This window comes from Lemur catta, chromosome 8, assembly GCF_020740605.2.
Source record: "Lemur catta isolate mLemCat1 chromosome 8, mLemCat1.pri, whole genome shotgun sequence".
In the NCBI taxonomy this organism is placed as follows: domain Eukaryota; kingdom Metazoa; phylum Chordata; class Mammalia; order Primates; family Lemuridae; genus Lemur; species Lemur catta.
In genome coordinates, this window is record NC_059135.1 from 55,821,852 (window position 1) to 55,841,436 (window position 19,585).

Sequence of the window (19,585 nt, forward strand, 5' to 3'; positions counted from 1 at the left end):
ATATTCAGGGATTTGTGATATACATAAAAGTAAAATGTCTAACAACGATAGGATAAAAGATTAGAGAATAAAACAGAAGAGAACTATTAATATTATAAGGTTCCTACACTATACATGAAGAAGTACAAGTAAAAGTAGACTGTGATAAGTTAAAGATACATACTATAAACTATAAAGCAAAAAGTAAAATAACAAAAGAGTTCCAGTTCGTAAACCAACAAAGGAGATAAAATGGAGACATGATCTGAAAGAAGGCATAAAAGAGGGGAAAAGCAAACAAAGAACAGATGGGATAAAAAGAGAACAAGACCTGAACAACAATATCAACCAACTTGACCAAATTGACATTTGTATAACACTACACCCCATAGCAGAATAATATACACTTTTTTCAAGTGCACATGGAATACTCACCAAGACAGACCATATTCTGAACTCTGAAATAAACCTTAACAATTTTAAATGAATTGACATCATGTAAGTTTGTTCTCTGACCATGAAAGAATTAAACCAGAAATTACTATTATAATAAACATAATCTGAAAAATTCTTCAGACATCTAAATAACCCATTGGTCAAGGAGGAAGTCACAGAAAATATAAAATATTTTGAATTGAATAAAAGTGAAAACATAAAAAATATGGGATGTGCCTAAAGTTGTGCTTAGAGGGAAATTTATAGCATTATTGAAGGAGCTCAGGCCAAAATATTTTCATGCCAAAATATGACTTCTTACTGTCAAGAGTATTTTGAATTAGAGGTCCATAGATATCGACAGGCCTTGGAAGGGGCTTTCTCTTTTTCTTCATAAAAAAACCACACTCATCAAAAAGAATAATTGACTTTCCTTCCCCTCCCTGTTACCTCAATATATTGCTGGAAAGAAAATCAAGAACGCAACCAGATCTGGCCCAAATCATTTTAAATATAATACTTACCTCTCTCAGGTTAATTTAATTTCCAAACAGAATCATTTAGAAGTCAAAGTGTTCCCCCTCATCCATTCATTCTCCTAAGTATCTATTCATTCTCCCGAGTAACCAATTATTGCCACTCAACAGAATTACCTATATTCCTTATCACTCCTCCCCTCTAAGATGAGGTTATATAAATTTCTGGACCCCACTGGGACATGGGGTAATCACTCTGTGATTCTCCCCATGTACAGAGTAAATAAACCTCTTCCTCTTATTAATCTGCCTTATTGTGAGTTGATCTTTCAGTGAATCTGCCAGGGCAAAGGGGAAGTTTTCCCTCTCCCTCCCCAACCGGCCCCCCCATGATATCTTATTAGAAAAGAAAGAACACAAATCAGTGATGTAAGCTGCCACCTTAAGAAATCAGGGTAAGATGAGAAAATTAAACCCAAAACAAAATGAAGGGAGAAAAAATAAAGAACAGATATCAATGAAATTGAGAACAGGAATTTAAAAGAAAAGGAAATTAATAAAAATTAATAAAACCAAAAGCTGCTTCTTTAAAAAAGCAACAAAAGTGATCAAGGAATGAAAAAGAGGATATCACTACATACATCACAGACACTGCAAGAATAAAGAAATATTATAAATAATATTTTGCCCATAAATTCAACAACTTAGGTAAAATGGACAAATTCTGTGAAAGATTCAAACTGCCAAAGCTCATACAAGGAAAAAAAAAGTAACCTGAATAAGTACTGTCACTAAAGAAACTGAATTTGCAATTTAAAATCTTCCAACAATAAATATTCCACGCCTAGACTGCTTCACAAACTGTACCAGCGAGTATTTAAGTGAGAAATAATGTCATATTCTACATAAACTCTTAGAAAGTATAGAAGAGAAAGAGCCCTTTCCAACTCACGTATGAAGCCAGCTTTACCCTGATACCAAAACAGAAAAAGACATTACAAAAGGAGAAAACTACAAATTGAACACAGTGACTCACACTTGTAATTCCAGCACTTTGGGAGGCCAATTCGGGAGGATAGCTTGAGGCCAGGAGTTCAGGACCAGTGTAAGCAAGAGCGAGACCCTGTCTCTACAAAAATTAGAAACAATCAGCCATGCGTAGCAGCACACACCTGTAGTCCCAGCTACTTGGGAGGCTGAGGTGGGAGGACCACTTAAGCCCGGGAGTCTGAGGCTGCAGTGAGCTATGATGACACCACTGTACTCTACCCTGGGTGACAGAGTGAGACTCTATCTCAAAAAAATAAATAAATAAAACTACAGTCCAATATCCCTCTTGAGCATAGATATAAAAATCTTCATCCCAAAATAACAGTAACTTAAAGCCAGCAATATATAAACAGGATAATTAATACATCATGACCAAGAGAGTTTTTCCCAGGAATACAAGACTGGTTCAATATTCAAAAATTATTCCATGTAATTCACCATATCAATAAATTAAAAAAGAAAAATCATACTATTATCTAAATAGATGCAGAAAAACATAACAAAATAAAATATCCACTCCTGATTTTAAAAAAAAACTCTCAATAAAGTAGGAATATAGAAGAGAAAATTCTCAATCTGATAAAGGGCATCTGAAAAACTTACAGTTCATAACATACTTAATAATAAAAGACTGAATTAGGCCGGGCGCGGTGGCTCACGCCTGTAATCCTAGCACTCTGGGAGGTCGAGGCGGGTGGATCGCTTGAGGTCAGGAGTTCGAGACCAGCTCTGACCAAGAGCGAGACCCCGTCTCTACTAAAAATAGAAACAAATTAGCTGGCCAACTAAAATATATATAGAAAAAATTAGCCGGGCATGGTGGCGCATGCCTGTAGTCCCAGCTACTCAGGAGGCTGAGGCAGTAGGATTGCTTGAGCCCGGGAGTTTGAGGTTGCTGTGAGCTAGGCTGACGCCACGGCACTCACTCTAGCCAGGGCAACAAAGTGACACTCTGTCTCAAAAAAAAAAAAAAAAAAGACTGAATTATTTTTCCCCTAACATCAGGAATAAAACAAGGATGTCCACACACTTACCACTTCTACACAACATTGCACTGGAGGTTCTGGCCAGTGCAATAAAGCATGAAAAAGGAATAAAAGATACAAAGATTTGAAAGGAAGAAGTAAAACTACCTTCATTCACAGTCAACATGCTCATCTACAAAGAAAATCCAATGGAACTTATCAAAATTTACCAGCTACAGCCAACACGTGTGATTTTGGTCATGCTGCTTTCCTAGGAGTATATTTTACTGATGTAGACAATAATATCAATACCTAGGGCTTGATGAAATAAGATATATATAAATTCCTGATGCGTTACAAGCACCCTATAATAAAGGAATCTACAGATTAACTACTAGAAGAGACTTCTTCAGGTTACTTGATCAATACACAAAATTCAATAGCATTTGAAAATTTTTTAATATAAAATACTAAAAAAAAATCAATATTAACAAGCAATTAGAAAGAATAATTTTTAAAATGATACCTTTTATAGTATAAACAAAAATAATAAGGTATCCAGGACACAAAAACATATACAAAACCTTTACAGAGGAAATCACTTTACTGAAAGAAAAAACAACTTACATTACCTTTACGGATAGGCAAATTTAATTCTATACAGACGGTGTTATGGTTTTAATATGAGATCACTCCAAAATTCATGCTGAAATTTAATCCCCATTGTGGTGGTTTTAAGAGGTAGGGCCTTTGGGGGAGTGATTAAATCATTAAGGCTTTGCCCACATGGATACATTAGTGCCTAATAAAAGGGCTGGAGGGGAACTACCTTAGGCTCCTTTTGTTCTTCCACCTTTCCACCGTGTGAGGTCACAGTATCTGTCCCTTTTGCCCTTTTCAATATTTCTGCCAAGTGAGGATGCAGCAAGAAGGCACTCATCAGACACCAAATGCCGGCACCTTGATCTTCAACTTCACAACTTTCAAATTGTAAGAAATAAATTTCTGTTCTTTATAAATTAGTCTGGAATATTTTGTTTTAGCAGCACAAATGGACCAACACAGAAATTGGTAAGAAGTAGGATTGTTGCTCCCAAATATCTGAAAACGTGGAAGTAGTTTTGGAACAACATGATAGGTAGAGGCTGGAGCAGTTTTCAAGTGAATGTTAAAAAAGGCCTAGGCTGCCATGAAAGGAGCATTAGGGGCAGTGCTGGTGAGGGCTCAGAAGAAGAGAGCTGTAGAGAAAGCTTAGTCTTAGAGTGGTTGTGAACAAAATGTTGGTAGAAATATAGACAGTAAAGACCATTCTGACAACTTCTTAGACAGAAATGAGGAATATCATATTGGAAACTGAAGGAAAGACCATTCTTGTTACAAAGTGGCAAAGAAATTGGCTGAATTGTGTCCAGGTCCTACTGCTTTGTGCAAGGCCATGAACTCAGATATTTGATGGAATAAATCTCTAAGCAAAGTGTCCAGGGTGCGTCATGGCTTCTCTTAACTGCTTATACTAAAATGCCAAAAGAGAGAAATGAGTTAAAGAAGGAATTTATAATCAAAAAGGAAGCAGAAGGCCAGGTGTGGTGGCTCACGCCTGTAAACCTAGCACTCTGGGAGGCTGAGGCAGGAGGATTGCTTGAGGTCAGGAGTTCGAGACCAGCTAGAGCAAGAGTGACACCACCACCCCACCCCCCTCCACTCCCATCTCTAATAAAAATAGAAAAATTAGCCAGGTGTGGTGGCATGGGCTTGTAATCCCAGCTACTTGGGAGGCTGAGGCAGGAGAATTGCTTGAGCCCAGGAGTTTGAGGTTGCTGTAAGCTGGGCTGACACCACGGCACTCTAGCCCAGGTGACAGAGCAAGACTCAGTCTCAAAAAATAAATTAAATAAATAAATTAATTAATTAATAAATAATCACAAGCGTTAAAAAAAAAAAAAAGGAAGCAGAAGATAAAGATTTGGAATATTCTCAGCCTGGCTATGAAAAGAATAAAATAAGAGTGTTTAGGAGAGAAAAGTATGGGTGTGGCCAAGGGTGTGACTGTTTGAAAAGGAAATGCTTATGGATAGAAGGAAGCCAGATCACACTCATCACAGACCCAGACTGCTAGGGCCTTGAGGGCAAATGGCTTCAAGTGAGGGCCCCAAGGCACCCCTGGGACCTCAGGGCTTGCTGCTCAGCACCACCTTAACTTTCTGCTCCCTGCATTCCAGTGCAGCAATCCTTGGCTATCCAACCTGTGGCCCAAGTAGGCTCAGCTGTGGCTCAGGCCGCCACTCTGGAAGGAATAAGCAGTAAGCCTTGGTGACATCCACATAGTGCAAACTTTGCAGGCATGCACAGTGCATGAGCTATGGAGGCATGGCTTCCTTGACCTAGATTTCAAAGGATGCCCCCAGAGAGCCTAAGGGCCCAGGCAGAAAACAGTCCCAGGGCTGGGGCAGCTGTAAGAGAGTTCCCACAAGGTTAATGCCTCATGGGGTTATGGCTGTACAGCTGGCCCCCCAAGACCTCAGAACCATAGAGCCACCAACATTCAACTTCAGCCTGGGAAAGCCACAGGTACCTGACTCCAACCTGTGAAAGGTGAAGTGCGGACTGTGCTCAAGCAAAGCGGTGGGGATGGGGCCACCGAGAGCCTTGGGGACACAACCCCCACCCCACTGTGTCCAGAATGCAGAACAAGGAATCAAAGAAGATTATTCTCCAGTCTTAAGATTTAATGTTGATTGTCTTGCTGAGGTTTGCACTTACTGGGGAACTGTTACACCTTTCTTCCTGCCTATTTCTCTCTTTTGGAACAGAAATGTATGTCCTGTGCCTCTCCCACCATTTTATTTTGGAAGCAGATATTTTGTTTGACTTCACAAGTTCACAACTGGAGAGCAACTTGCCACAGGATGAAACATACCTTTGAGTCTCACCAAATCTGATTGAGATGATTTATAGATGAGACTCTGGACTTTAGACTTTTGAGTTGATTTTAGAACAAGTTAAGACTTTGGGGGCTATTGGGATGGAATGAATGTATTTTGTATGTAAGGACATGAATGGGGGGGTGGCAGGAGTGGAATGCCATGATCTGAATATGGGTCCCCTCCAAAATTCATGTCAAAACTCAACCTCCATTGTGGTGGTATTAAGAGGTGGAGCCTTTGGTGACATGATTAAGTCAGGAGGGCTCCACCTTATACAAGTTCCTTATAAAAGGGCTGGAGAGAACTAGCGTAGGCTCCGTTTGTCCTTTTTCCCCCCTTCCACCATGTGAGGATGCAGCAAGAAGGCCCTCATCAGACACCAATGCCAGCACCTTGCTCTTTGACCTCCCAGCCTGCAATCTAGAAGAAATAGATTTCTGTTCTTCAAAAATTATTCAGTCTCAGGCATTTTATTATAGCAGCAAAAACAGAATAAAACAGATGGCAATTTATGTATTCTACTATAAAGTATTCCACTGGATGATTAAACCAGTTTACTAATCTTATTGTTTCCAATTTTTCCCTATTTCAAACAGTGTTACAATGAGTATCTGTCTTAGTCTATTTTGTGCTGCTATAAAGCTGAGGTCTCTAAACACCCCAGCCGCAGACCAGTACCAAGCTGCAGAGCTCTGCTACCTCCTCCCGCCTCCTCCATCCGTGGGAAAATCGAAAAATTGTCTTCCATGAAACCAGTCCCTGGTACCCAAAAGGTTGGGAACCACTACTATAAAGGAATGCCTGAGACTCGGTAATTAATAAAGAAAACCAGATTAATCTGGCTGACAATTCTGATGTTTGGAAAAGTTCAAGATTGGGCTTCTGGTGAGAGCCTCAGGCTGCTTTAACCCATGGTAGAAGATAACAGTGCAGAGATCACATAGCAAGCGAGGAACCAAGAAAGAGAGGAAGGAGATGCCAGGCTCTTTTTAACAATCAGCTTTCACAGGAACCACAGAATGAGCAGACACTTACCCCTATAGCAGGGCATTAATCTATAATATCACAAGGATAGTCCCCACGAACCAAACACCTCCTATTATGCTCCCCCACCAACACTGGGGATCAAATTTCAACAAGAGATTTAGAGGGGACAAATATCCAAACCATAGCAATGTCCTTGTACATGTCTCTTTCTGCAGTATCCTCAAATGTAATGTGATTCCTATCAGTATCTAATAGAAGTTTCCCATAGAACTTGACAAGTTGACCCCAAAATTCAAATGAAAGAGGGACTAAGAATAGTCAAAATCTTTTTCAAGAGTAATAAGAAAATTCTGCCATATCAAAATTAATGTTATATTAATTACAGTAGTATGATACTGTTGCAAAAGACGTATCAATACAATAGAGAGCTTAGGACATACATAGGAAACTTATATATGACAACGGTGGTATCATAGATCAATGGAGAAAAAAAATGACAGTTCAATAAATGGTGCTAGAACTGGATCTTCATACTGAAAAAGGTAAAATTATGTCTTAATATCATACTATACATAAAAATAAGTTCCAGATGGACTAAAGACCTAAATGTGAAATGTAAAACCTGAAATCTTTTAGAAGAAAACATATAAGCATTTTTTAAAAGCACAGTAAAGATTTCAACAAGACACAACATAAACTGTAGAAGAAATACTACACTTTTAATGTAAAACCTTTTACAACACCATTATGTATTTTAAGGTAAAAAGACAAGCAACAGACTAGAAGATGAAATTAGGAATCCATGCAACCAAAGATCAGTATGTAGAATATATATAGCATTCTTAAAACTCAATAAGATTTAAAAAAATAGAAAACAGGCAAACAATATGAACCAACAGTTCACAAAGGAGGAAGCTCAAATGGCCCTAAAACATGACAGGAAAATACAAATTTTAAAAAGACATTTCCAACAGTTTGGAAACATAAATTTACATACATAACACAAAGTTTTGATAAGCAGAAAAACAAGAACTCAAATTCCTAGTGGCTGTATAAGTGGAAGCAAACAGTATCAACCACTGCAGGGCAATTCTTAACTATGTAGTAATGTTGAAAAATACAACACTCTATGTCCCAGAAATTCCCCTCCTAGGACTCTATCCTAAAGAAATACCAGTCCATCTATACAAAGAGACATATGCAAGGATGTTCACTGCAGCCCTTTGGAAGCAATGAAAAATGTAAAGCTTCTAATTTTCCCTCAGCAAATAAATAGATAAGTAAACTATGGTTTAGTCATAATATATAATAATAGTAGTCAGAAATGAATGAATCAGTCTATATTAGCAACATGATAAGGGAAAAAGGCAAATTGCAAAAGGATTCATACAATATAAAATCACTTATGTAAAATTTTAACACTAAAAAAAATCACATATATATTGTTTCATACACAGACATGGCACAGAAATTTCAAGATAATGGTAAACTCTGGGGAGGGAAAGAGAAAGGAAAGGAGAGGAAGATTGAGCTTTCCCTCTGGACTGTGCCAGCAGAGAGAAAGGGAAGAAGATGTCTAGTCAAAATCCATTCCTCTTTTTCTCAAGCCATGAAACAACAAAGACCAAAAGTCAACAAACTAAGTGATGGCGCAAAAGTTCATAGAAAGCATGGTGCCCGATGACACGAATAAACTAATGTTCAAACTAGTCCTGAGCTGTAAACAGTAAATGTCTTCAAGATTTAAGCCACTTTTAGCTGGGATTTCTGGGGGGAAAAAAAAATATATATATATATATATATACATACACACACACACACACACACACACACACACACACACACACAGTAAAGAAATAAAAGAAAGAAAAGGAAAATCTACAGGAAGCTACTTTGGGAAAATATATAATTTATTCAATTTTAGACATGCTGACATTGTGCTAGTATCAGGGTATTCAATTGGACAAAATTTCTCAAATTGGTATGATTTTAAAAACAATAGTTTTCTGGATTTAATCAATAAACTTTAAGTTATTCAAATTTACAGATATATTTACTACAGGATTTCTCTGAGATGTTACGCATTTCAGACAGCCAAGAAGATACAGAGTATATTATTTCCCAACTTTGATTACAATACTTCCTGTCCTCTGTAGAAGATCTCTGCAAAACTGTATCTATGTCTAGAAATAGAGGAGTACAGCTGATCTTTGAAACTTTAAGAGCAAAATCCTTTAGAAAGAATTCTCACTAAAATATGAAGGGATAATGCCATTAGAATATCACTATTTTACAACCCCTAATAAAATAATAGATCTGGACAATGATAATCAATAGCTGCCAAAATCTTTACCACTATGGGGAACTTTATAATGAATGGATCAGGCTGACAAACCTGAACCCACTGATCAATACTAACATTTACTAAAGGAGAGACATGTAACCATTCTGTGGCTCCTAATGTGATGCAATAGGAAGTATAAAACACCACTATAAAGTTTTCTTGCCAAAAAAACAGAGCCTGAAATTAGATCAAGCATTTAGATCCAATTATTGGTTTGTAAGAAATAACGAGCAGAACATGTTAAACAACACAGAGATGCAATCAGTAAAAGCCAGAATGTGGGTTTCTTCAACTAATAAATTACAGAGAAGAAAAAAAGGGGGGGGGTATAAATTAAAAGAGATTTAACAGATATAACAATCAAATACAATAAGAAGAACCTTGTCGGGTCTTGATTCTAACAAATCAAGTCTAAGAAGTCATTTATGAGACAACTGGGAAAATCTGAACATTTACTGGATATTGAAGAGGAAGAAATAATTATAAATATTTTAGGTGTGATAATGGTACTATGGGGGTTTTCTTCGGGGGGAGGATTGTTTATTTTTGTTTTTGTTTTTCTTTTAGAGACAAGGTCTCACTATGTTGCCCAGGCTGGAATGCAGTGGCCATTCACAGGCAAGAGCAGTTCACACTACAGTTTCAAACTCCTGGACTCAAGTAATACTCCTGCTTCAGCCTCCTGAGTAACTGGGACTACAGGCATGCCTGGCTTGTTTTTTTAACTGTGGTAAAATACACATAACATAAAATTCACCAATTAAACCATTTTAAGCATACAACTCAGTGGCACTAAGTATACTAACATTGTTATACAACCATCTCCACTATATTATCTTAAGAACTTATTCATCTTCCCAAACTGAAACTCTGTACCCATTAAACAATAACTCCCCATTCACTCCCTCTCCCGGCCACTGATAACCACTATTCTACTTTCTGTCTCTATGAATTTGATTCTTCCAGGTAATCCAGGTATCTCATATAAATAGAAGCATACAATACTTGTCCTTTTGTGACTGGCTTATTTCACTTAACATATTGTCTTCAAGGTTTATCCATGTTGTAGCATGTATCAAAATTTCATTTCTCTTTAAGGCTTAATAAATATTCCATTGTATGTATGTATACACATTTTGTTTATCCATTCACCCATCAATCGACAGCTGAGTTATATTTTAAAGTTTACATCTCTTTATTGAGATGTGTACTCAAATATTTATAAATTAAAATTATAAGGTATCTGATATTTGCTTCAGAATAATCCAACCTGGGAGGAAAGAGCAGAGAGTGTTGGGGGAGAGGTGGTAATAGATGAACATAATATCATTTTTCACTTATGATATCAGCAAAAATCAGAAACACTGATAACACCATATATTAATATGCTGGCCAGGATGTAGGGAAACAAACTCTTTCATACATTGTTGGTGAGAGTGTAAATTATTAATAATTTATTTGGAGGGCTCTATCAAAGTTAAAAATGTACATTTCCTTTAACAGAGATATAACTTCTAGGAATTTATCCTTACACATATATTCACACATATACACAAAGAAGTGTATACAAAGATACTGACTACAATAGTGTTTATAACAGGCCAAGACTAAAAATAATTTAAATGGCTATCAGTAGGGAACTGACTGCATAAATTATAGTACAATGCAGAAATATGAAAATGCAATGGAGTACTATTTAACTTTAAAAAGGAAAATGACCTATATCTGTAATCCCAGCACTTTGGGAGGATCACTTGAGGCCAGAAATTCAAGACCAGCCTGGGCAAAAAAAAAACAAAAAACAGAATAAAAAAGCAAATGAGGCCAGGCGCGGTGGCTCATGCCTGTAATCCTAGCACTCTGGGAGGCCGAGGCAGGTGGATCACTCAAGGTCAGGAGTTCGAGACCAGCCTGAGCAAGAGCGAGACCCCGTCTCTACTAAAAATAGAAAGAAATTATCTGGCCAACTAAAAAAAAAAAAAAAACATAAAAAAATTATCCAGGCATGGTGGCACATGCCTGTAGTCCCAGCTACTCGGGAGGCTGAGGCAGGAGGATCGCCTGAGCCCAGGAGTTTGAGGTTGCTGTGAGCTAGGCTGACGCCACGGCACTCACTCTAGCCCGGGCAACAAAGTGAGCCTCTGTCTCAAAAAAAAAAAAAAAAGCAAATGAAACAGTTCTATGTGTACTAATATGAGACATGTCCATAAGTATGTTAAGGAAAAGAGCAAGGTACTGAAGAGAATGACACTATTCAACCACACATTCACTGCTTCCATTTCCAGCACTGCCACAGATCAAATAACCTAAAAATCTCCCACAACAAAACATCTAGAAATGCTAGATAAATAACAACTAACACTCTTTAAATGCATAATTAAGCTTGAAAGAAAGTAAGGGAACTCTCTCACTGAGGAATGAGATGGAGAAAAGAACCTTTACTTTTTACCTTATCTATTTTTTTTTTTTTTGACAGAGTCTCAACTCTGTTGTCTAGGCTAGACTGCAGCGACCTCATCATAGCTCACTGCAACCTCAAACTCCTAGGCTCAAGTGATCCTCCTGCCTCAGCCTCCTCCCGAGTAGCTGGGACTACAGGCACCCACCACCACATCTGGCTAATTTTTCTATTTTTGGTAGAGGCAGGGTCTCACTCTTGCTCAGGCTGCTTTCAAACTCCTGGCCTCAAGTAATCTTCCCACCTTGGCCTCCTAAAGTGCTAGGATTACAGGCATAAGCCACCACACCCAGCCCCTTATCTACTCATTTTTATGTTATACCAAATAGTATTATTTTTTAAATTAAAAAAAAGAAAGAAAATCATCCCTTGAAGCACTGTGTAAAAAGCTATGGATTTAATAATCAATGCCAACTCTTGAATAACTAAAGCAATGCAATCTTACAACAACTCTGCAGGCATAGCAGCTGCTATTTTTACCCAATTTAATTCAACATTTCTGAGCACCTACTAAGCACAAGAGACTGTGCTGGTCTCTAGTTAGTAGCAACATGAAGTCTCTATCTTTTAAGCAGATTATAATCTGTGAGGAAGAACAACCAAGGTAGCAAAAATATCTATAATACAGAATAGAACTTGAAAATATTCATCCTCTGCATCACAATTTGAGAACTAAATATTTAAAATCCCAATTTCTGGTTAGTGCCCCATCAGAGCCCAAAGCCAGTCAGTCAGAGATTACACCTGACCCTTGAACAATACTGGTTTGAACTGCATGGACCCACTTATAGGCAGATTTTTTTCAAGAAAACTTAGATTGAAAATACAGTATTCACCAGATGTGAAACCCTAATACATGAAGGGCCAACTTTTCATATACGTGGGTTCCCCAGGGCTAACTGCAGGACTTGACTATGTGCACATTTTGATACATGGAGGAGTGGGGTGAGGTAGCCCTCACCCCCACTACGTATACTGAGTGACAACTGTATTTTAGGTTTTCCATGGCATGTTATCTTGTTTTGAGTTCATCCATCCATCAATCACTTGTGACAATGACTGCACTTATTCACTAGTGGTAAAACTATGTTGTTATATAGTTAATATAGTTTCCATAGCCTTTAAGAGCTCATCCCACAAATGAATCCTCAATTGTTTTCTTCCTTTGGTTTGTATATCTGTTAATACTGCCACAATGATGCCACCAATACTACTAAGTCAAAAATAACTGAATCCTCCCCATATTTTTTATTTACAAATTTGAAAATTAAATACTAATACAGTTGTGATAAATCCAAGATTCTTCCCCATCTCCAATCACACAACATCCTACACACAACGGTCAGACACTTTGTGAACAGGATTAAGGCACAGGAGGATTTCTCTTTTACTAAGAACACAGATACAAGGAAAAATGGAATCCTTCCTCTAAAACTAACTAAACAATGGAATTTACAAAGTGTTATAGCAGCTGGAATAACAAACCCTCAAATTAACACATGTTCAATCTGTAATCTAAAGGGATTTTTTTTAAATAGCAAAAACTGAGAGAAGTTAAATATATCCTGTCCATCCCAGGGTAGTCCAGTTTTGCCCACCAGGAACACTTATAAGTTGTTGATGATTTCCAGTTCTAAAAAGGTTCCAGAGGCAGCCTTTTAGCCTGCACTGCTGTCCAACATCACCTAAGTCTCTTGAAGCAGTAAAGTAGTTGTGTATCCCAGAATTTTTCTGCCCAACACAAGGAGTTGTAAAAATTGCAGAATCACATGGCCACAATACTGTTTATTGTTTAATCTTGTCCTCTGCGAAATCAGACATGGCAACTGCTGGCATATATAGGCAATAGCTCTGTATTTCAGTTAGAGATAGTAAGAAATCTTTAAATACTATGTATCAATTCATAGAGGGTTGCTACACTGGAGGAATAAGTATCTATCTATGAAATTATCAGTAAAGATTAAGAGATTAAGATGCTGTGAGATTAGAATGTTGACTATGTACAGCCTGGGTGCCCCAAACCTGTATGAGTACTTTCAAAGAAACTCACTAACATACTTCTGGTCCTGCACTGAAGTATCACATGAGATCAGACTTGCATCTTATCCAGGACAACCTGATAATTACCCTTGTGTTCCAAAAGTCAGGGAAGAATCAGTATTATTTCCCACTTTCATGTTTTTTGGGGGTCTCATAAATCCTAACCTAGTTCAAGAAGTAAAAATGTCTAAGAAAAAATGTCTAAGTAAAGGATTGTTCCAACTCTTCTATGTTTTGATGTCTTTCTTAAATTTAAAAAAAGTTACTAAAAAAAAAAAAAAGAAACAAAGGCCCAAATAAGAATGGCATATTAAAAAAAACAAACAAACAAAAAGACAAAACATACTATTCAACAGAAGAACCAATAAGAATGCTACTTAGTAGAGGCAGTAGAGAGTAGTTGAGTAGTCAGGCTCTGGAGCCAGCATGCCTAGCTTACTAACTACATGATCTTGAGCAAGTTTCTTTTAACTGTGTTACCCCTATTTTCCTCTTCTGCACAATGGGAATAACAACAGTAACAATCTCAGAGTTGTTAAAGAATAAATGAGTTAAATCATGTAAAGCAGTAAGAATCTGACCATTTTTAACCAAATAGATGGATAAAAATCCAAGGTTTTAATAACACTGTTGATGAAGCTGTTGAAGACAAGCAGTCTCATACACTGCTTAGTATATTAATACTAAGCGTTACGGAGTACAATTCAGATATCCCACTTTTGAGAATGTATCCCACTGATATTTTTGCACAGGTGGAAAAAGACAGGTATACACTAGGTTTTTTATTTCATATCTGAAACCCAAACACCCATCAAAAGAGATGATTAAATCAAGAATGGCAAATTCATGACACAGAACTCTATGCAGTAATTTTTTTTAAAAAAATGAGGGCACTTACTCTGACTGATAAGACATCTAAGATAACTAAAAAATATAAAATGTAGAACAGCAAAAGTTACCCTTTGCATAAAAAGAGATTGAAAAACTAGGAAACATATTCAACTTTGCTTGTTTTGCACTAAGAGAAACCACTAACGAAGGCAAGGAACTAAGCAGATAGGAGACCGGATGGGAGGGAAACTTCAAACTGTCTATATTTTTATTATCTTTTTAGCTATATAAATATCTTACCTATTCAAATATTAAATCTTTAAAAGTATTTTTAAAGTTTTAGGGGTACAGTTCAAGAACTCAAATATTAGCTGCGATTATTATGTTGTTATTAGCAAGCCCAAAATACCTCCTTTCTGAAGCCTTTTTCTTACTCCCTCTACACAAAAGCCTCCTCTCCTCTAACTCCCAGACTACTATTTAAGGAATTTATCATTTGCTACTCCAGTGTAAGTGGATTAAGGGGTAGGTCAATGTCTCACTCATTTGTAATATCCAACGAGCCTTACTTATACATAGTAGGTACAAACATTTTGCAGTAACAGTAACCTACAATTATTACAAAAGAGAAAAAGGTGGTAATTTTTAAAAAGATTATATTCTATCATTAATTATAAGGCCTGAAAATTGAAAAAGTTGAATAACTGGATTTGCTAGAGTTCTTTCAACTACTGCCCAGCCAAAATCGCCCCCTTTCACTAAGTTTTCCTTTTTTTTCAGGACTGTCCCTGATATTGACATCATGTCCCAAGCCAAGACCCGACATGTACCAACTCTCTATAACTCACTGCAAACTCTAAAATGTTGTGTTTTCTCATAAGTCCCTACACATCTGATCCATGGCTCCTGTCAAAAATGGATGCTCCTGTTATGAATGCATTTGTTGACTCCTTTTAGACAGATGTTCACAAATTAGTCAGTGAACGAAGTGTCCTTCACTGAAGAAGACCTAACACTTGATGCCTAATTCGCTCAGTGTTTTGTTTGCTCTTCTTATATGGAAGGCATTCTATAATTGACTGCTCAGTAGCCCAATTCCAGATGTCACTCCAGCACACCAAATACTCCACTGACGGCACAACAGTCACTTTTCATACAGGCCCCGCCCCTTCCCTCCTCCCTCAACTCCCCATCAGCTCAAGAGCTCTTTCCCTCATACTGACAGACACTGACAGTTCAGAAGCCCTTTTCCCCATGCGTCCTTCCCTGCAGTTACAAGACTACTTCCCCACCTCTCATCATCCCGCGACTCAATTCGGTCCCCAGTATCACCCCGCTCCCTGCCAATCACAACCTAAGTCTCTTCCAAAGAATCAGGCAGCTCTGCAACCTTTCCCAACAAGTACACAACTGACAGCTCGACATGAGATTCCCCAAATATCCTTTCCTCCTCCCTTCCCTCCTACTCCATAGTAGGAGCTCTCTTCGCGAGCTCTCTTCTCGCTATCACTTACCCATCCTGGCTTCTCCGAAAATTCACTGCCCCGTTCCCTAAACACGCTCTCTGCTCTCCCCGCCTCCCCACCCCCTTTCCACAGCTGACAGCTCAGTCACCTCCATCCCCATGTGGCTGCACCCTCCTCCACACTCTTCTCTTGACAGCTCAGGGTCGGCTTCCAGTCCCCCAGCCTGGGCTGCCGGCAGTGCCCCCCGCCCAGGGTAGCCTCGCCCGGGGGGAAGGCTTCACTCACCCACTCTCCCGCATCACATTGCTGTCCCCACAGTCACAGGCGCCCCCGGCCTGGCTGCGGAACATGTTGAAGTCGTGCCCGGTGTGGTCGCCCTGGTGGAAGCACTCGGCGCACAGCGACATGCAGGGGGAGATGCCGCACGTCCGGCAGCGGTAGGCCACGAAGTTGGCTGTCCAGACCAGGCCGCAGAGCGCCGCGGGGTCGTAGGCCCGCACCGCCGCGCAGAACTCGTCATAGCCGCCGCCGCCGGCCAGAAGGCACTTACACCACTCCAGGGCCTCCTCCTCGGCCGCCCCCGGACCGCCCCCGCCGCCGGCCGCCGCCGCCTCCTCCCCGCCCGCAGCCGCGGCCAGCGGCCGCTCGGCGCTCAGCACCCGCTCCAGCAGCGCCCGCAGCTCCTCAGCACCTGCCCGGTTGTCTGGCCGGCTTAGGGCCGCCTTCAGGTGAGCGGCGGTTGCCGCCTTGTCTAGGGCCAGCCCCGACGCTGGCAGCTCCGGCTGGGACGGCTGCTGGCCCCCGACGGCCGCCGCGGCCGCCGCCGCCATGATGAGAGCTCAGAATTTGCAGAGTCCAGGACCGGCGGCTCCTCTCGGGAGCGTGCGGGAATTGACTGCTGCGATTGCTCGGCCCGCCCAACTCTCGCGATACTCCGGAGCTGCCGCGGACCTCCGCCTGCGTCCCCGCCCCTGCACACGCCCCTGCGGGCTGCGGTGCCTCTCCCCGCCCCTCTGGGCTGGGCTCCCCCTTAGTCCCTTAGCCCCAAGGCCTCAACCTCTTGGCTCTCAACTTTCAAAGTTGACAGCTACTGAAATAAGGGATTCGCCTCAAGAAATATCTTTAATAAGGACAGGGTTTTTTTATTTGCATGGACTTCAGGAATTACAGACAGCATCTTTCAGCTGTGTTTTAGGCATCTGCATTTCGAGATGTAGATTTCCACTGTTAGCGAAGTCTACTTTACTGAAGCAGAGTTATAATTTTTCCCCTGAATCAATTCATATCCTCACATTATTACCAAGATAATCTTCTAAAGTACATTCTTTAGAAAACTACCGTAAATCCTTACTGTCATTTTCCTGTTCAAAATCTTTAGTAGAAATAGAAACCAAACTCCTTAAATCTTCACTCAAAACCCACCCCATCACAAGTCTCTCAACCTTACCTTATATTTATCTTATATTCTCATCCTTATCTCTTGATGGCACTCCAAGTTTGCCATACTAAAAAAAGGGACCAATGGACCTGTTTTCCGAAGATGTTTTATCATGTTCCCCCCCTGGATCTTTATTGTTCCTAATTCTCACTCTACTCCAGCCCACACACTCACCCCACAACCCTACTGGACCAATATCTACCCATGTAATGTCCTTGATTTAAGAAAAAAAATGACCTGCTGAAGTGGGTGGAAGCTGAGGTGGGAGTGTTGGTTGAGCCCAGGAGTTGAAGGCTACAGTGAGCTGTGAACTTACTTTATGCTGTAACTGCCTTGAGTTGTAAAAATCTTATCCCAACTCAACCAATGGTAAATTTCTTGAAGGTAAAGAATGAGTCGTTTTCATCATTGCCCATAAATGCTCAAATATTTGATTATTGTTGTTAAATGGAACATAATTACAATACATAGTGCTTCTTGAACACCTAGTATATGCCAGCCCTTTATATGGTATTTCTTCTAATCCCCTCAATAATCCTATGAAGTAGGTACTATTAGAGGAAACTAAAACTTAAGGAGGTGATTTTTTTACACCAAAACACATAGCAGGCAATTAACACATTAACTGCCATGTGAGTTGTATTTAACTCATGATAGTTTTGAGCTTGGGGCCTTGTGAAGCATATATAACTCACATGTCTCTTCACCTTGGGAGCCACCAGAACTATTTTTCCAAGTTGCATATAAGTCACACACAGCAAACAATAAAAAATAACAAATTTTTCATTAAATTAGAAAGGATCATTTTGTTTCCAAAGTCTTTATTCTATTTTATAATAAAACATCGTGGCCCCAAGGAAAAAAATTTTTTTTCTAGTGTGGCAGTCAATGTATTAAGTGAGCTGGGACTAGAACCCAGGTCCATCTGATTTCTTTTTTTTTTTCTTTTAATTTTTTTTAAAGGCTGGTCAAGTGAAGCAGTGGGAGTGGAGAAAGAACAAAGGAATCTCTAACTGGTTGTGATCAATTATTTGTAAGCACCAATGCACTCAGACCAATCAAGGTCCACCTGATTTCAAAGCCTTGCTCTTTCTACCACGCCAATGTTTCCCAAATTTGCCTGATCCTAAGGATCACCTGAAGATCTACTTACAAAAACAAAAACAGATCTCCAGACCTAATTTCAGACCTAAGAAATCAAAATCTCCAGAGTTTATACTGCCCTAAGTAGAAAAACATGAATCTTGAAAGAGTTCATTATCAATGATCCAGAAATGAAAATCTGTAGGTTAATAATTTTCACATAGCTGGATGTGTTAAAAATAGAAAACATTACCTTCAACCTCTGATGGACCAATTGTCCTTTGTACATCTGGCTAAGTTCAAGTATCCATTTGGCTCAAATCCTTTACTCCACCACCTCCCTGTCAACAGATAACACTACTATGACTTCAAAGTAACATTTATGGGGCATCTGTTTGACAAAGTACTTTATGTACAAAGAACTTCTTATGATCAATTCATTTAATTCTCATAACAGATAACTTTGAATACAACTTTTCACAGGCAGTGGCAGCCTCAGACACTTCTCTGCTCTATCAGCATCGATTCACTCCCTTTTTTCTTTCTTTAATGAAAAAAGGTGTCCATCCCACAGGCTAAGGGCAATCCTTTTACTTAAGCACTGGATCCTGCCTTCTCAGGATCCTAACTTCATCCAGCATCCTCTTTCCTGTGTTTTAAAACCCTCCCTGTGTATTAGCTCCATCCTGTCAGAATTTAGATATTTTCTTATCTCTACCTATCTTATAAATAAATAAATAAAGCTTCCCTGAACCTTACTAAAGCATCAAATCATTCTCACTTTTTTCGTAGCCACGTTTCTTAAGAATTGTTCACATTTACTCTTTCTTTTTCCTAAACTTCCATTCACTCCACTACAACTTGATTTCTGCTCCTACTCTAGGAAACCTGACTTCTTTCCAGGCTTTGACACCACTGCCTATTCCCTCATTTAAATTCTCTTCTTTGGGTTTCTCTGACATAACCTCCCCTATGAGAGGTGAGGTAAGTGACGCAGTTGTCCTAAAAAAAGGGAAACAATGTTATGATAAAGTAGGGCACAGGAATGGCCAAAGAAGTAAAGGCAAGTGAAGATGGATAGTTTCTGAGTGGAGACTTGGGAGACAAGA

At 39.3% G+C, this 19,585-nt stretch overlaps 1 protein-coding gene across 2 annotated transcripts in view; it reads right to left on the reverse strand.

Annotated features, from left to right (window-relative positions):
* The window catches only part of UBR3 (ubiquitin protein ligase E3 component n-recognin 3), a 183,142-nt gene extending 166,301 nt beyond the window's left edge, over positions 1-16,841 (reverse strand). For both annotated transcript variants that reach the window (XM_045558723.1, XM_045558722.1), the window contains exon 1: positions 16,241-16,841. In XM_045558723.1, coding sequence (XP_045414679.1) covers positions 16,241-16,785 — 545 coding nt within the window. In that variant the 5' untranslated portion in view covers positions 16,786-16,841. The remainder of the gene's footprint in view (positions 1-16,240) is intronic.
* Between the last annotated feature and the right edge of the window lie 2,744 nt (positions 16,842-19,585).